This window comes from Meriones unguiculatus, chromosome 1 (genome assembly GCF_030254825.1).
Source record: "Meriones unguiculatus strain TT.TT164.6M chromosome 1, Bangor_MerUng_6.1, whole genome shotgun sequence".
Classification (NCBI taxonomy): domain Eukaryota; kingdom Metazoa; phylum Chordata; class Mammalia; order Rodentia; family Muridae; genus Meriones; species Meriones unguiculatus.
The window spans coordinates 158,774,463-158,794,052 of NC_083349.1; the positions used below are offsets into that span (position 1 = coordinate 158,774,463).

General features: G+C 38.6%; 2 protein-coding genes across 2 annotated transcripts in view; one reads left to right on the plus strand and one right to left on the minus strand.

Moving 5' to 3' along the window:
- Positions 1-19,590, minus strand: part of LOC110543744 (olfactory receptor 7E178) — a 52,738-nt gene that overhangs the window by 23,736 nt on the left and 9,412 nt on the right. The window lies entirely within an intron of this gene.
- On the plus strand, positions 17,841-18,981 carry LOC110541644 (olfactory receptor 7D4-like). Its single transcript, XM_021628359.2, has one exon. It carries the CDS (start codon positions 17,980-17,982, stop codon positions 18,943-18,945), a length of 966 nt encoding a protein of 321 aa, XP_021484034.1. The 5' UTR covers positions 17,841-17,979; the 3' UTR covers positions 18,946-18,981.

Genomic DNA, 19,590 nt, shown 5'->3' on the forward strand with positions numbered 1-19,590 from the left:
AAGTTGTGGACAGTTGGTATCATGCGGGTTCTGGAAGCCTTCTGGAAAAGCAGCAACTGATCTTAACTGATAAGTCACATACACCACATGATTTAAAATAGGAAAATAAATTTTTAAAAAGATATGTTGGTGTATTTTTCTATCACTTTCATCTTTTGATATGGATAAAAGCTGTAGATTTCATGAGTGGAGGATAAGGATTTAAAAATTAAACGAAGACAATTCTTCTGTAGACTAAAGGCTTTTTTAAATTCCACATCAGTGATTTCAGCCAAGCTTCCAATAGTTGGAACAGAAGGAACATCTATTGTCTACTTAGGATGGATGCCTACCAGAAACCCCTGAAGAGAAGAGCACTATAAGCAGAGGGTGGCTTCCAGCAATTACAGGGAAAAGAAATGACTTTGTGAGTTGTGATGGGAAAACCCTGAACAGATGCCCTTTGCATGGAAACATATTGTTCATTCAAAATATGACTCTAACCTCTTCTACCCAAGGATTACTTTCAAATTACCAAAACAAAGGTCTTGATCCTTTCCTGTGGAAAAATATGACCACTTATACTCTTGATAGTAATTAAGTAATCTACATCGAGTCTAGCACGTGGAAACCTTTGATAAAGCTTGTAATATCATAGTTATTAACATCTGTCACCACTGTCCTCATTTTTAGAAATCAAGAGACAATTTTCTGGACATATTTCCCACTCTGTTAAGAGAAATGACAACAGGAATTAGGACCATTATAAGTGAAAAGTAAAAGTTTGCATTAGAATTTTCACATCCTCACTATAACAAAGACATATGATATTGTAGCATCTAGTGATAAGGAATGAGGAAAGAAAAGGGGAAAGTATGAATTGGAATAATGGACATTAAAATACAGTGAGATGAGCAATAAGTTCTAATGTTTTATATGCAATTACAGCAGCCACATCTACAACAATTTATTATAAACTTTATAATGAACTAAAAGAAACGAGTTTAAAGTTTCCCAACAAGAAAAAAATAATTGTGTTAGGGAGATTGATAGGTTAATAAACCTTGATGTGCTCTTTACACATTAATATATGTATTAAGTTGTCACACTAAACACATGAATATGTATAATTCTGTATGTTTTTTAAATGCATTGTCCTTTGAGTTAAAAGTTTGTATTTGGGACACTTTGTCACCTGAATATTCTAATTTCACATAATTTGTTTAATTTGGGTTTGGTTTGACTTGTCTTGGTTTGTTTGGGGATCATTATTATTATCAATTACTGTAAGTCAAGTATAGAGGACAACACTTTTAAGTCACTTCTCCACTTCTGACTATATGTGGGTTCATGAACTCAAACTCAGATCATCAGACTTGATGGCAAGTTCTGACCTGTGGAACCATCTGTCCCTGGTTTGGTTTTTTAAATGGGTTATTGCTACCTAGTACAAGATGCCCTCCACTTGTCAATCCTCTGGTCTCAGCCTATCAAGTATTAGGACTATAGGCATGTACCACACCAAAATGCCGGTTTGTTGCTTTGATGATGAAGCAGCAATACCCTCCTAATCTCTGCTGCTTCTAGTTTCTCCCAAGGTTCTCACCAGACTGTGTCACCTCTATGATGGGGCATGATGAAGGAGTGATGATCCATCATTTCTCCTCTGCCTGGTAAGCGGAGAGTCAGATTTTGCCAACAGAGCTGTCAAGAAGATAGACTCATGAATGGACTCATGATGGAAATATTGACTCTTAGAGAGAGAGAAGATAGATCCAAATGGACTAGGACTAACAAACTACATAGCTGGGAGGACACTGGCTTCTTATTTCCAGTTACACAGGCTTGAGAGTTCAATGCACAGAGCTTATCATTAGCCAAATTGGTTCATGTAAACCCAATCTCTGAGGACTTGTTAATACTAACGGAAAAGGGGCAGTGAAAAAGCCAGTTCCCTTTGTAGGGTCTCAAACTTTCTATTTCTCATGAGGAAATTCATCTATACTCCTCATTTCGAACTTTCAAAGTTCAAAAAGCATAATGTAAAATTCAAACTTATAATGGGAACATGTTCATGCAATCAACTGGTCTTATCACATGCCATTTAGAAGTAACTAAAAAGAAACAATGTTGTGTGAATGCCATAACTATTGTTAAACACATTAGCAGTATATAGACTGTGGTGTCAACAGAAACACTTATATGAATAAAACAAATCCGCACAGAACAATAGTCTATTTCAGTGGCTATAAACTTTAATAACCTTCATGACATAAGAAGACCAATGTAATCAGCATAGCTCCAGTTAGCTTCTTAGCCAGTCTCAAGATTGGTACAATTTAGATGTTGTATTAGTAAATTTTCTGTAGATAGTAACCCAGTAAACTATACTGAGCTATAAAAAAAAGTTGCATGGCATGATACTACATGCCTGTAATCTCAGCAATTTAGGAGGAGAGGGAAGAATGATCAAGAGATTAATGCTAGTAGGGGCTATACAATAAGATATAATGAATAAAATGATATAAATGAGTAAAATAAATAAGGACAGTGAAATGACTCAATGCTTAGAGTACTTGCTACTGAGCCTGATAACCTGAGTTCAATCTCTGAGACTCATGTGGTAAAAGAGAAGAACCAACTCCTAAAAGTTATAACCTGTACATGCACACCAGATATGCTCATGTACACACATGCCACAGTGGACATAGCTTGAGCATAAATAGTTCAGTAAAGAAATCAGCATTTGAGTGAACAAGGATAAATTGTATACATTCCATAAGAACATTATACCAACACACATCCAACAAAAATCAGAACATTATGGCTTCACCAGAAACTCTAGAAATCAATGGATGTTTTAATGCATCAAAAACACAGGAAAATGATCGGAAATCTATGCTTATCCAATTAATAGAGGCAGATAAACAGGATGTGAACACATTTCTCAAAGAAATACAGGCAAATACAACCAAACAAATACAGGCCATCATGGACAGACAGGAATCTACATTCAAACAGGTGAAGGAAATGCTTTAAGACATGAAAATGGAATTAGAATCAATAAAACACACACACACACACACACACACACACACACACACACTGAGAAATTCCTGGAGATGGAAAACCTAGCAAAGTTGTTGGGAACCACAGAGGTAACCAACAGAATACAAGAGATGGAGGAGAGAGTCTCAGGTGCTGAAGATACAATTGAAGAAATTGATATATCTCTCAAAAAAGGCATAAAATCAGAAAACGTCCTGACACAAAACATCCAAGAAACCAAGGGCACCATGAAAAGAAGAAACCTAAGAATTATAGGAATAGAAGAAAAAAAAAAGAAGAAGAAGAAGAAGAAGAAGAAGAAGAAGAAGAAGAAGAAGAAGAAGAAGAAGAAGAAGATGATTCCAGGCTCCAAGATCCAGAAAATATTTTTCAATAAAATCATAGAAGAAATTTTTCGCAACTCATAGAAAGAGATGTCCTAAAACATACACGATTACAAAACAACAAACAGACTAAACCAGAAAAGAAACTACTCCCACTCTACCCAGCAGATGCTGAGACTCAGAGCCAAACTTTGGGCAGAATTCAGTGAATCTTATAAAAGAAGGTAGAGATAGATGGACCTGGAGGGGACAGAAGCTCCACAAGGACAGCAACAGAACCAAAAAAAAAAAAAATCTTGGCAAAAGGGTCTTTTCTGGGACTGATACTCTAACCAAGGACAATGCATGGAGATAACATAGAACCCCTGCACAGATGTAGCCCATAGAAGCCCAGTGTCCAAGTGGGTTCCCTAGTAAGGGGAACAGGGGCTGTCTCTGACATGAACTCAGTGGCTGGTTCTTTGATCACCTCCCCCTGATGGGGAAAGAGCCTTACCAGGCCACAGAGGAAGGCAATGCAGCCAGCCCTGATGATACCTATAGGCTAAGTTCAGATGGAAGGGGAGGAGGACCACCCCTATCAGTGGATTTGGGGAGGGCATGGGAGGAAAAGAAAGAGGAAGGGTGAGATTGGGAGGGGAAGAAGGAGGGGGCTACAGCTGTGATACAGAGTGAATAAACTGTAATTAATAAAAATTAATTAATTTTAAAAAAGAAACTACTCCTGCCACATAATAATTAAAACACTAAATCTACAGAACAAAGAAAGAAACTATTAAAAGCAGCAAGGGAAAGGCCAAGTAACATATAATGGTAGACCTATCAGAATCACATCAGACTTCTCAACAGAAATTATGAAAGCCAGAAGGACTTGAGCAGATGTCACACAAGCACTAAGACACCACAGCTGCCAACCCAGACTACTATACCCAGCAAAACTATCAATCAGCATGGATGGAGAAAACAAAATATTCTTTGACAAAATTAAATTTAAACAATATTTACACAGCAACCCAGCCCTACAGAAGATACTAGAAGGAAAACTCGAATTGAACAAAATCAACTACACCCAAGAAAACACAGGATATAGATAACTTCACAGCAAAACATCAAAAGAAAACAAGCACACAAACACACTATCACCACCAACTACAAAATAAAAGGAACTACCATTCATTGGTCACTATTATCTATCAATATCAATGAACTCAACTCTCCAATAAAAAGACACAGACTATCAAAATAGTTGTGGAAACAGGATCCAACATTCTGCTGCGTCCAAGAAACACACCTCTGCAGCAAAGACCACTACCTCAGAGTAAAGGGCTGGAAAATTTTTTCCAAGCAAATGGATCCAAAAACCAAGCTGAAATAGCCATCCTAATATCAAATAAAATAGACCTTCAACCAAAATTAACAAAAATAGATGGGGAGGGACACTTCGTTCTCCTAAAAAAAAAAATCACTATGAGGACATCACAATCCTGAACCTCTATGCCAAATGCACTGGCAACAGCATTTGTAAATGAAATATTATTAAAGCTTATATCACACATCAATCCCAACAATTTAACAAAGGGAGACTTCAACACCTCACTCTCACCAAGGGACAGATCATCAAGACAGAAGTTAAATAGAGTAATAATGACAATTACAGAGGTCCTAAATCAAATGGTCTACAGATGTCTACAGAACTTTTTACCCAAACACAAAAGAGTACACTTTCTTTTCAACACCTCATGGAACCTTCTCCAAAATTAACAATATAGTCAAGCACAAAGTAAGCCTCAACAGATACAAGAAGATTGAAATAATCTCTTGTATCCTATCAGACCACCATGGCCTAAAACTAGACCTCAACAACAACAGAAATAACAAAAAGCCTACACACACATGGAAACTAAACAACTCTCTACTCAACAATAGCTAAGTTGGGGAAGAAATAAAGAAAGAAAGTAGAGACTTTCTAAAATTCAATAAAAATGATGGCACAACTTACCCAAACTTACGGGACACAATGAAAGCACTGTGAAGAGAAAAGTTCATAGCATTAAGTGCCTTCAAAAATAAATCCAAAATATCTCATACAAACAATGGATAAGCTCACTCGAAAGCCCTAGAAAAAAAGAAGCAGACACACGAAAGAGGAGTAGACAGCTAGAAATAATTAAACTCGGGACTGAAATAAATTAATTCGAAACGAAGAAAACAATTCAAAGAAACAATGAAAGTAAGAGCTGCTTTTTTTGAGAAAATCAAAAAGAGACAAATCCCTAGCTGAACTAGGCAAAGAAACACTATCCAAATCAGCAAAATCAGAAATGAGAAGATGGGGAGGAGTCCAAGATGGCAGCGAACAGAACACCATATCTGAGGGATACAGGATATGAAACTCCGAAATTGGTGAGTGGGGGTGGAGCTGAAGCCAGATCATCAACATTGAGGCTTCCTGGGCAAGAAGAAACAACCAGGTGAGATGGGCCATTTTGGATCCAGGTCACACATGGATGTCTCCTGGGATACCACACAGAGACTAGGACTTACTTAATTAACCTAGAGCACAATGCTGGGCAATAGTTACTCCATCTTAAATCTCCAAGCCCACATAGTTTCCTCCCATTCAGATTTCTCACATTATACTTGCTTTTAATCATATCATAGGTCTGGTTCATCTCCCCTTGTGGTTCTAAGTCCTCTCTTACATCTGCTCTCCAATATCTCACTTACTTCCTTCTTCTCCCCTCCAAACCAGGATGCCCCCCCCCATTTTCTCCATTGCACAGCATTGGCTGGTTGTTTTATTGAAAATACAGAGAACAAATGGTGGCATGTTTACACAAACTTAAGACAGGTGATAACTTAGAATAAACATCATAATGTAATGTCCGGACCAGAACCAGATAGTGGGGTAGAGAAATCAGCATTTGAATGAACAAGGGTAAATTGTATACAATACACAAGAACATTATACCAACAAAGTACTTTGGTGTGACTCTAACCAAGCAAATGAAAGAGCTGTTTAAAAAAAAACTTCAGGTCTCTAAAGAAAGAAATGGGAGAAGACATTAGAAGATGGAAAAATCTCCCGTGCTCATGGATCCACAAGATTAACATAGTGAAAATGGCCATCCAGCCAAAAGCAATCTACAGATTCAATGCAGTTCCAATCAGAATACCAACACAATTCTTTACAGACCTTGAAAGAACAATTCTTAATTTCATTTGGAAAATAAAAAATCCAGGATTGCTAAAACAATCCTGTACAATAAAAGAACTTTTGGAGGATCTCCATCCCTGATCTCAAGCTGTACTATATAGCAACAGTAATAAAAAAAAAAAAAATGGCATGGTACTGGCATAGAAACAGAATGGTGGATCAGTGGAATCAAACTGAAGGCCCAGAAATGCATCCACACACCTACAGATAATTGATTTGTGACAAAAAAAAAAAAAGCCAAAACTATAAAATAGAAAAAAGATAGCATCTTCAACAAACAGTGCTAGTCTAACTGGATGACTACATACAGAAAAATGAAAATAGATCCATACTTCTCACCCTGCACAAAACTATACTTCTCACCCTGCACAAAACTAAGGTCCATGTGGATCAAAGACCTCAACATAAAACCAGACACGCTAGACCTGTTAGAAGAAAAAGTGAAGAAGAGCGTTGAACTCATTGGCACAAGAGACAAGTTCCTGAACAGAACACCAAGAGCTCAGGCTCTAAGAGCAACAATCAATAAATGAGATCTCATGAAACTGAAAAGCTTCTGTAAAGCAAAGGATACTGTCATCAGAACAGAATGACAGCCTGGGAAAGGATCTTCACCAACCCTATATCTGACAGAAGGCTAATATCCAGAATATATATAGAGAACTCAAGAAGTTAAACAGCAACAAAACAAGTAATCCAATGTTTTAAAATGGGTTACAGAGCTAAACAGAGAATTCTCAATAGAAGAATATTGAATGGCAAAGAAACACTTAAAGAAATGTTCAATATTCTTAGTCATCAGGGAAATGCAAATCAAAAGGACCCTGAGATTTCACCTTACACCCATCAGAATGGCTAAGATCAAAAACTCAAGTGACATCACATGCTGGAGAGGATGTGGAGAAAAGGGAAGCCTCTTCCATTGCTGGTGGGAATGTAAACTTGTACAACCACTTTGGAAATCAATCTGCCACTTTCTCAGAAAATTAGGAATAGTGCTTCCTCAAGACCCAGCTATTCCACTCCTGAGCATATATCTGAAAGATACTCAACCATATAACAAGGACATTTGCTCAACTATATTCATAGCAGCTTTATTAGTAGTGTGGGATACCCATCTCTGCCTCTTGTTTTCTGGGCAGTGACAAGGATGAAGGAGAGATTCGCTCCTCCCCTTCCTCATTCCTTACCATCATGGCAAGCAGAAGATCTGGCCCCACAGTCATGAGAATGGAAGAACTGGCCATGTCCCCTAGGTTGTTGATAAGCTGGCCTGAGGGCCTAAGAGATAGAGAGCAGGTGGGCTGACCAGCTCAGATACTTCTCAGGCCCAGATCCAGCACTTTGAATTGGTCCTCCCAACAGCTACCCTAACCATGAACTGCTGGAGTACGTAAAGAGGTCGAGGCTGTAGATCCAAAACTACAGGATCTCCATAACACAGGGCAACAATAGGATATCCTAGAGGACTCCCGGTGAGGTTTCAGTATTAATCGAGTAGCAGGAGCCAGAGGCCTCGTACTAAACCAAAGAGTCTTTGCAACGAATGCCCACTACAGCTTCCAGAACAAGATTTGTTTTTCTCTCTTGGTGGTAGGGGGGAGTTTACAAGGAAAGAGAACAGGTACAAGGGGAGGAGGAGGTATATGAAATTTACAAAGAACTAATAAAAGTAAATAATAAATAAGTAAATGTTACCTTTAAGGCCCTGAAAAATAAAAGCAAGCATTATTTTTACTAATATTATTATACTTTAGTGTCATAATTTACATCCACCACTTTGGATCTGGAGAAGTGGAGGTGAGAGAAGGATGCTGGCACAAATATACATTTGTTTTTACATCACTGAACTTCCTGGTACTAAATGAAAATGAGAACAACACATCAAAACCTCTAGGATGCATTAAAAACATCTCTAAAAGAAAAAAATTATAGCTCTACATGCTTAGATTAAAATTTAGGTCACAAGTAAATGATTTTTATGTTACAACTCAAGAATTTGGAAAAGCAAGAACAAGCCAAACTCAAATCGAGTAGGCACAAAGAAATAATAAAAATCAAAGCAGAAGCCAGGTGTAGTGGCGCACGCCTGTAATCCCAGCACTTAAGGAGGCAGAGGCAGGCGGATCTCTGTAAGTTCAAGGCCAACCTGATCTACAAAGCAAGTCCAGGACAGCCAAAGTTACACAGAGAACCCTGTCTTGAAAAACTAAAAACCAACCCACACTCACACACAAAAAATCAAGGCAAAAATTAGTGAAACAGAAACAAAGAAAGCAATACAAAGAATCAATGAATCTAAGTACTGGTTCTTAGAGAAAATAAAGGAAATAGATATTTGGTCTAATTAACCAAAAGAAAGAGATGACTCAAATTCACAAAATTAAAAATGAACAGGAAAACATTACAACAGACACCAAAGAAATTCAGAATACTAAAAGAGGATACTTTTTAAATCTGCACTCCATTAAGTTGGAAAGTCTGAAAGATATGGATGCATTTCTTGATTCATTGAAATCACCAAAGTTAAACCAAGAAGAGATCAGCCACCCAAACAGACACATAACAAATGTGGAGATTGCAACACTAAGAAAAAGCCTTCTGAGTAAAAACAATTCCAGATCTAGATGAAGTCTTTTTTAACTAAAATTTTTACATTAATTATAATTTATTTGATTTGTATCCCAGCTATAGCCTCCTCACTCATTCCCTCCCAATCCCTGCCCACCTCCCTCATCTCCTCACATGCCTCTCTATAAGTCCACTGATAGGGGAGGTCCTCCTCCCCTTCCATCTGAACCTAGCTTATCAGGACTCATCAGGACTGGCTGCAGTGTCCTCCTCTGTGGCCTGGCAAGGCTGCTCCTCCCTCAGGAGGGGTAGTCCAAGAGCCAGCCACTGAATTCATGTCAGAGACAGTCCCTTTTCCCCTTACTAGTGTAGCTACTTGGATACTGAGCTGCCATGGGCTACATCTGGACCGGGGTTTTAGGTTATGTCAATGAATGGACCTTGGTTGGAGTAGCAGTCCAGAAAAGACCCCTGTATCCAGATATTTTGGTTCTGTTGCTCTCCTTGTGGAGGTTCTGTCCTCTCCAGTTCTTACTAACTCCCCCTTCTTTCATATGATTCCCTGCACTCTGCCCAAAGTTTGGTTATGAGTCTCAGCATCTGCTTTGGTACACTGCTAGGTAGAGACTTCTGTGTTTCTCTGCCATTCAATATTCCTCAGCAGAGAATTTTCTGTTTAGCTCCGTACCACATTTTTTAATTGGATTACTTGATTTGTTGCTTTTTCATTTCTTTAGCTCGTTACATATTCTGGATATCAGTCCTCTGTCAGGTATAGGGTTGGTGAAGATCCTGTCCCAGTCTTTTGTTCTGACGACAGTGTCTTCTGCTTTGCAGAAGCTTTTCAGTTTCATGAGGTCCCATTTATCAATTGTAGCTCTAAGAGCCTGTGTTGTTGGTGTTCTGTTCAGGAAGTTGTCTCCTGTGCCAATGAGTTCTAGGCTCTTGCCCACTTTTTCTTCTAACCGATTTAGTGTGTCTGGTTTTTTGAGGTCTTTGATCCACTTGGATATAGTTTTGTGCAGAGTGATAAATACGGATCTATTTTCATTTGTCTGTATGTAGACATCCAGTTGGACCAACACCATTTGTTCAAGATGCTCTCTTTTCCATTGAATGGTTTCGGCTTCTTTGTCAAAAATCAAGTATCTATAGGTGTGTGGGGTTATTTCTGGGTCTTCTATTCAGTTCCATTGATCCACCATTCTGTTTCTATGCCAATATCATGTGGTTTTTATTACTATAGCTCTGTAGTACAGCTTGAGATCAGGGATGAATATACCTCCAGGTGATTTGTTGTTGTACAGGATCGTTTTGGAAATTCTGGATTTTTTTGTTTCTCCATATGAAGTTGAGAATTTTTCTTTCAAGGTCTGTAAAGAATTGTGTTGGTATTTTGATGGGAATTGCATTGAATCTGTAGATTGCTTTTGGTAGGATGGCCATTTTCACTATGTTAATTCTACCAAACCATGATCACAGGAGATCTTTCCATTTCTGATATCTTCCTCAATTTCTTTCTTCAGAGACTTGAAGTTTTTTTCAAAGAGATCTTTCACTAGCTTGGTTAGAGTCAGACCAAAGTACTTTATGTTATTAGTTGCTATTGTGAAGGGTGTTGTTTCCCTAATTCCTTTCTTGGGCCTTTGTCTTTGGTATACAGGAGGGTTTCTGATTTTTTTTTTTTTTTTTTTTTAGTTAATTTTGTATCCAGCCACTTTGCTGAAGGTATTTATCAGCTGAAGAAGTTCTCTGGATGAATTTTGGGGGTTGCTCATGTATACTACCATATTATTTACAAATAGTGATACTTTGACTTCTTCCTTTCAGATTTGTATCCCCTTAATCTCCTTTAGTTATTTTATTGCTCTAGCTAGGACTTCAAGTACTATGTTAAAGAGAAACAGAGCGCATGAGTAGCCTTGCTTTGTCCCTGATTTCAGTGGGATTGACTTAAGTTTCTCTCAATTTATTTTGTTGTTGGCTATAGGCTTGCTTTATTATGTTTAGGTATGAGCATACCTGATCTCAAGCTGATCTCAAGCTGATCTCAAGCTGTACTACAGAGCTGTAGTAATAAAAACCACATGATATTGGCATAGAAACACCTATGTTGGCTATAGGCTTGCTTTACTATGTTTAGGTATGAGCCTTGTATCCCTGATCTTTCCAAGACTTTAAACCTGAGTGGGTGCTGGATTTTGTCAAATGCTGTTTCGGCATCTAAGGAGATGATCATGTGATTTTTCTCCTTCAGTTTGTTTATTTGGTGGATGGCATTGATGGATTTCCATATATTGAACCACTCTTCCATGCCTGGGATGAAGCCTACTGGGTCATGGTGGATGACATCTTTTATGTGTTCTTGGATTCAGTTTGCAAGTATTTTATTGAGTATTTTTGTGTCAATATTCATAAGAGAGATAGGTCTGAAGTTCTCCTTTTTTTGTTGTTGGTCTTTGTGTGGTTTACGTATCAAGGTGACAGTGGCTTCATAGAATGAGTTTGGTAATGCTCCTTCTGTTTCTGTTTTGTGGAACAGTTTGAAGTTAGCTCTTCTTTAAAGGTCTGGTAGAATTCTGTGCTGAAACCATCTGGCCCTGGGCTTTTTTTCAAAGGGGGTCTTTTGATTCCTTAGGGAATATAGGATTATTTAATCTATTTACCTGATCTTGGTTTAATTTTGGTAAATGGAATCTATCAAGAAAATTGTCCATTTCATTTAGATTTTCAAATTTTGTGGCATATAGGCTTTTGTAGTAAGACCTAATGATTGTTTGGATTTCCTCAGTGTCTGTTGTTATGTCACCCTTTTAATTTCTGATTTTGCTGATTTGGACAGTTTCTTTCTGTCTTTAGTTAATTTGGTTAAAGTTTTGTCTATCTTGTTGATTTTCTCAAAGACAGGAGCTCCACAAGAAAACCAACAAAGCCAACTAACCAGGGCCCAGAGTGGCTTGCAGAGACTGAAGTACCAACCAAGGACCATGCAAGGTGCCTACACAGATGTAGCTGATGGGCAGCTGGGGCTTCATGTGGTTTCCCTAGTAAAGGAAGCAGGGGCTGTCTTTGACATGGACTCTATTGTCTGCTTTTTGGTCATTTCCGCCTGGCAGTGCTGCCTTACCAGACCACAAGAGAAATGGTTGTGCTTAGTCCTAGTGTGATTTGATGAGCTGAGGAATGTTGTAGAAGGACTCCCCTTTTCTGAGGAATGGGGGCGGGGAAGGGAAGTGGGACGTGGGACAAGGAGGAGAGAAGGAGGGGCTGTGACTGGATGTAAAGTGAACAAATAAATAAATAAATGTTTTTAAAAGTTAACAATACACTACTTGGAACATGGCAATCTTTCCAGGCAGGCTTCAAGGTTTTCTTTCTGTCTAGTGCCCTTGAAACCACAAGAACATTCTTAAAAGTTGGGTTATGGGGTTGGAGAAATAAAATGACTGTAGAAGATAACTGTTCATCACAGTTTATCAATGAAGACTAAACTTGTGACCTCAGAAATGATTGTAAAAGATAACTCTGTTCTTTCATGATTCATCGATGATTAAACTTATGACCAACAGGAAAGTAATGCATGTCTAGGGGGATAAAATGATATGATCTATGTCTTGGAACAACATGAATCTATCTGTGCTTAGTGACTTATGTATAAAGAAGAAGTACTCCGACTGCCAGTTTTGTTCCAGCTGTGAGGTTCCCCCAAGCATCATGCCTGACTCTCCTCCCTCACTGACTTCTTAACTTTTCTGTGGGACATGGCTGTTGTTGGGGGTGGCCCTCAGCAATATAGTAATGAAGAATCCCTCAGAATGGAAGCAAATCGTTGCCAGCAACACATCTGACAGAGGATTAATATCCAGAATATACAAAGAACTAAAATATAGCAAAGTCAAAGAAACAAATTACCCAACTAAAAATGGGCTAGTGATCTAAACAGAGTTCTCAACAGAAGAAACCAAAATGGCTAGAAATACACCCCCCCCCAAAATATTGGTAATCCTTAGCAATTATGGAAAGGTAAACAAAAAAAAAAAAAAAAGCTTTTTTAGATTTTACCTCACCTCCACCCCAGTAAGAATTCTACCTCAGCCCAGTCAGAATGGCTAAAATCAACAAAACAACTGACAACACATACTGTTAAGATTGTGGGAAAAGGAGACTCCTTATCCACTGTTGGTAAGAATGCAAATTGGTGGAGCAACTCTTGCAATCAGTGAGAAGAATTTTCAAAAAAATTAAAAATATCTATGAATAAATCTATTGTGTGACCCAGCTATACTACTCCTTCACATATGCCCAAAGGACTCAACACCAAGCTAATTTCTCAGTAACCAAACCTAGTGAATCCTGGGACTCTTTGCTCCTTAACCTGAGAAGGAAAGTACAAGTCAGAAAATGCTGACACTTATCACTAGTTAGTGATATTAGGAAATTTTGCTGACTCTTCTCAGAGAATGAACACAGGACAGAGTAATAAAAGATATGCCCACTGGTTTTCTCCCAGAGGTAAGAAAATGAGATGTTAGAATGTCTTTTCTGTGTAGTCGCTGTCCTTGAGGAGCCAAACCAATCAGGGAATGAACATACCATTCATCAATTTGTGTAATAAGCTTCAGAGGGATACGACTCCCAGGGCACACCTATAACTCTTATAGTCACCATGACTGAACACACTCACATCTTTCCCAGAAGAAAGTATCCAGGTCCTTTCCTACATGGCGGGTGCTTTATACCTTTCTTTGGGGAAGACCTTCTATCTTTCATAACCAATGTTCTTTGAACAAGTAAGATTCAAAGGACTTGGCTCATGGTGAGTATGTATTGCTAAGCCTAGATATTCCAGCAGATGCTGAAGGAAATGGAGAAGAGGTGGTTGGTGGGAAGAGTATTAGCTCTTCAGCATAGGTAAGGATAAATCGTGTTATCCCGTGTAGAGGTTGCACTTATGAGGCATTTCTGGGAAAGCAGGTCACTAGTATATTTGTTTAAAGTTGATTTTCATAGTGACCATTTACTTTGGAGCTATAGATAGATAGATAGATAGATAGATAGATAGATAGATAGATAGACAGAGATATTATTGTAGGTAGATTGCTGAGCACATTATACATTATGTGGGGATATTTTTGTAGTTGTCCCATGACCCTCTGATACAAGAATACTCCAGTGGACAAAGCAGTTTAGTGATTTAGCTATCACTATGAGTTGTTCATGGTAGAGCCTGGCCACTGCCAGAGCTTACCACTGCCAGAACATAACTTATAGTGAAGTTGCTCTCTTCTAGATATTTTTAATATTATTATTTCAACCAAGAGCTCCAGAACTTCCATTCTCTCCCAGGCTAGAATAAGAGTCTATCACTTTTCTTTCATTCTCACTTACTTGGAACTATCTCAGGCTTCTCCTCATAGAGCAGCCTCTCTTATAGCCCCAGTCTCCTTGTGTACGTGGTGCTTACTAGACTTTCTCTTCAAGAAGGAAGAATCTGCTTACTTTTATCAGAGAAATTAGTTTCTAAAACCTGAATATAAGTAGAATATATATATACAGTGTGAAGCTGAGAACAGATTCAGAGACCAAGATGTTTTATCTATGGGAGGCAAATGCATGAGGCACCCCACTACCACAAATTATGCAGTTATGCAGTTGAGTTTTCCACAAATGGATAACTGACACCTCAGGGATCAGCATATCTGGAGTACAATGGTTATTAAATAGTTGTCTACTTTTTTGATCATGGTATCTCTCCTGCCATGCTTGTTTTTAACCACTTCTCAGATAAGCAGAATTTACAACATACTTTCAAGCACTATCCCCCATGGTGTACACTAAATACTGGTAGAAGATAGAAATTGCAACGGATCTTTGCCTACATGCCAAAACAGATGGGGACCAGGCATGAGATGACACTGGGCCGCACTGGATGAGGCATTTTGTTCTAATATCGCTCTTTTTACTGAGAATCCTCTGTATAGAGGAAGACAAATTTATGCCTTTGTTCACCTACATTTAATTGCTCTATTCAGAAAAATGAATATGTGGATTTTGAAGAGATAGTACAAAGATCTTTGGTGCATAAGCACTGGAACAATGTGGATGAGAGAAGAAAAATGGAGGGCATTAGTCCAACACTGAGTCCTCTCTACCTCTTATCATTTTCATTTGGAAACATCAGAAAATCACTGACCACATCATTTTTCTTCGTTCACTTGACTGGGTCTCATCCTCAAGCAGACTCTGTTAGCAAGACATTGACATGATTTTTCTACTTGTCCCAGCCCTTGTTTCTTATTTATTGTCTATTAAAGAAAGTTTGAGTTTGTCCTTTCGATTCTAATGATGTGAAGTTTCCGTTCTGTGCCTCTGTCCTTAGTTTTGCCTGTCCTAAAGCTATCATTGGTTCCAAGCCACAAGGAAAATCACGATTTATAACATGTGAAGCTGTAGTCACTGCACGGCCTTCGGTACTGTCTGTGCATTCCTGCCTCCATACGTTTGTCTCTTTGTATTCTGGGAGTTGCGATCCTGGACTATTCCTGCAACATCATTCTCCATCATTTCCTTTTACCACTGTGCACTTAAACAGTCAGATTTTGTTAGGAATACTTGCCTCCTTGGTTGATTCTTGCTTCTGGACCTTTGCTTTTCTCTACTAGAAATCCTTATTATCATAAGTCAAGCTAGACAAATCCTTTGTCAGATACCCTCTTCCTGAAAACCTTTCTTGACTTCACCATCATAAATTGCATTCAGAGACCCCCTCTGAACTCATTCTGCAAATGAACTTCATCCTAGTGTTTAATTATTCTGCATTATAACTGCCACCTTCTACATCCATCTCTACTCCTGGGAGGTAGAAATATGATGGCAAAGACAAACGTGAATCTTTATTTTCACAGTATCAAACATATCCCTGCCCAAGGAAACTTTTCTTGAAAAATAGCTTCCAGAAATTTTTCAAGAACTGATAATAGCCTAACTCAACACTTTGGTACTTACTGATATAACTAAACAATTTTTTCCAGCAATACCAGACACTAGGAACAGAACAAGTATATTTTTTATATGTGAGAAACTTAAGAGGATGTTATTTATAATGTCACAATTCTTTTAAATAATTTGCCTGTTGCTTTTACTGTAGAAAAGACTTCATGAGATAGGCTAACACTGCCATGAACAACGCTTTTTTGTGGTATTGGGTGAAATCCAGGGTCTTGCAGAATACTGGCCAAGCATTATATAAATGAGCTGTATCCCCAGACTGTATGACTTCTTTCTACCTCCAAACAAAGCTTGTGGCATCCAGACCCTCTGCTTTACATTTCAGATTTGGGTTGGTTCTTCTGCTTCCTCTTTGTCACATATATTACACTTTTCATGGACATGTTAATTATTTTGATCTTAAACTTTGGTTCGAAGAATCAATATTTGATTATCTGGGAAATAAAAACATGTTCCTGGTTCAATATCTTCTTACCTCAATCAAACTAAAGAAGAGGGTTTTTTTGTTTTGTTTTGTTTTTTGTTTTTTTTTTTTTTTTTTTTACTCGGAGATGGAGGGTGCTTGGTTATTTTATATGCAAGTGAGATTAAGGGTGTTTGGTCATTTTATATGCAAATTTAAGGATGAAAACATGAGTGCTGAGGATTTCAAAGATGGAAGTTTAGAAGAATATTTCGATTCTATTCTAATCACAACCATCACTATGTCAGTTCTTTGTAAACATCTTCTAACATTCAATTTCTGCATTTATTCTTCCAATTACCTTTGTTTTAATTGCAAGAGATTTAGGAAAGAACCATAAGTCATGTGTTGATGACTCAAGAAAAGACTGTTGTTGATGCCCCCATAGGGAAGGACACATGGTAAGATTACATAAAAGAATTAACACAAGGGAAAATAGGATAACTTGTTGGGACATGTCATTGTACATGCTGGAAAATGAATGAACGAGAATTGATGGAAGGGCCTGGGTAATAGGTTTTGCTATACCCTTCTTCCTATCTTACTTATCTAGTTTCTCAATTTTCTTTAGAGCTAGAGTTGTTGGAGATGCCCAGATTATAGTGAAAATGCTGCAGAAGTGGAAAGTTGTTTGTTCATTTGTTCATTGATTCATTGTTTCAGCAGTCAAAAAGTGTGGAATCTTCTTCTATGTCAAGATCAGCTCGTATTCAAACCTGATGGGAATAGGAATCACCCAGACAACCAAGAACTGTATCATATACACAAAACAAGCAGGCATTAAGAAGACAAATGTCCAAATAGAAGAAAGAGATTTCAAAAGGAATGAATATGGAAAAGTTATGATGATGTTCACAAAAGGAAATCCTTCTGAATCATCAGAATTTCATGTAAACACTGAAAAGAGGTGAGACTAAGGGTTGGGGATTTAGCTCAGTGGTAGATCGCTTCCCTAGCAAGTGCCATGGCTTTGGTCCTCAGCTCTGGGGGGGGGGAAAAAAAGACAGAGGTGAGTCTGGAGATAAGAGTGCATCCATCATAGAGAAAGGATTTGTAGCACTTTTAGAAGCAGACTACTTTGATCTGAAATTTTCCAGAGATTCTCCAGTCTTGATGTGTTTTAACTTGTAGAGTTAGTAGCTCTAAGTAAATACAAAAATTGGACCAAAAGAAGGTTAACATTATGAGACACTCTTTATAATGAATGAGGAAATGTTGGCTTTCTAAGTTTTATAGTAGAAAAACCATTATGTCCAGTTATCTCAATAAATAAAAGGACAGAGACCTTAGAGTCTATTGTTCATGTTTCCCAATTTTTCTCATAGTTGTCTAACTTATTTGTCAACAACATGAAAGCTAGAAACCAAACAAGTACTTCAGAATTTTTACTTGTGGGGCTTTCCCAGGACCCAGAGCATCAACCCATGCTATTTGGACTGTTTCTGCTCATGTTTGTGGCTGCTGTGCTTGGGAACCTGCTCATCATTGTGGCTGTCAGCTTTGATGCCCACCTCCACACTCCCATGTACTTCTTCCTTTCCAATCTGTCCTTTTCTGACATTTGTTTCATCTCTACAACTATACCTAAGATGTTGGTGAACATCCAAACACAGAGCAAGTCCATTACTTATGCAGAGTGCATCACCCAGATGTTTTTTTTCATGGTCTTTGGAGGCATGGACACATTTCTCCTCACTGTGATGGCCTATGACCGATTTGTGGCCATCTGTCACCCCCTTCAGTATCCTGTCATCATGAACTCCCAACTGTGTGGCCTGTTGGTTCTTGTGTCCTGGTTCATCAGCTTCTCATACTCTCTGACCCAGAGTTTGTTGATGCTGCGGCTGTCCTTCTGCACCAATCAGATAATCAAACACTTTTACTGTGAACTTGCTCAGGTCCTCACTATAGCCTGCTCAGACACACTGCTCAACCATATCTTTCTTTATATGGTGACTTGTATTCTTGGCTTTATTCCTTTCTCAGGAATCCTTTATTCCTACTTCCAAATTGCCTCCTCTATTCTGAGAATCCCATCAACATTTGGAAAATATAAAGCATTTTCTACCTGTGGGTCTCACCTATCAGTGGTTTGTTTATTCTATGGGACAGGCCTTGGTGTGTACCTTAGTTCTGATGCAACTTCCTCTTCCTGGAAGAGCATGGTGGCCTCAGTAATGTATACAGTGGTCACTCCCATGCTGAACCCTTTCATCTACAGCTTGAGGAACAAAGACATTAAGAAGGCCTTACAAATACTTGGGAGAATATTTTTTTTAAATGATAAGATCACTGGTTTTAGGTTTCTGCGCTGACACAAGTAAAGCAATAGGCAAAAGAAATTCTGCCCCTTCGTCATGCAGAATTTTTATCCAGTTTGTTCTTTTGTCTTTGATCAAAATTAGACTGAGTACTTTTTTATTCTTTTTTTTTAACTTTTATTAATTACACTTTATTCACTTTGTATCCGCCCATAAATTCCTCCCACCTCCCCTCCTAATCCCACCTTCCTTCCCCCTTCTTCATGCATGCCCCTCCCCAAGTCCACTGATAGGGGAGGTCCCCCTCTCCTTCCTGCTGATCTTAGTTTATCAGATCTCATCAGGAGTGGCTGCATTGTCATCTTCTGTGGCCTGGTAAGGCTGCTCCCTCCTCAGGGGGAGGTGATCAAAGAGCAGGCCAATCAGTTTATGTCAGTGGCAGTCCCTCTTCCTATTACTATAGAACCCACTTGGACACTGAACTGCCATGGGCTACATCTGTGCAGGGGTTCTAGGTTATCTCCATGCATGGTACTTGGCTGGAGTATGAGTCTCTGGAAAGACCCCTGTGTTCAAATTTTCTGGTTCTGTTGCTCTCCTTGTGGAGTTCCTGTCCTCTCCAGATCTTACTATTTCCCACTTCTTTCCTAAGATTCCATGCATTCTGCCCAACAGCTGGCCGTAAGTCTCAGCACCCGC

Excerpts from the sequence above, each read along its gene's own strand:
- LOC110541644 (XM_021628359.2), top strand. The coding sequence starts at position 17,980 with ATGAAAGCTAGAAACCAAACAAGTACTTCAGAATTTTTACTTGTGGGG.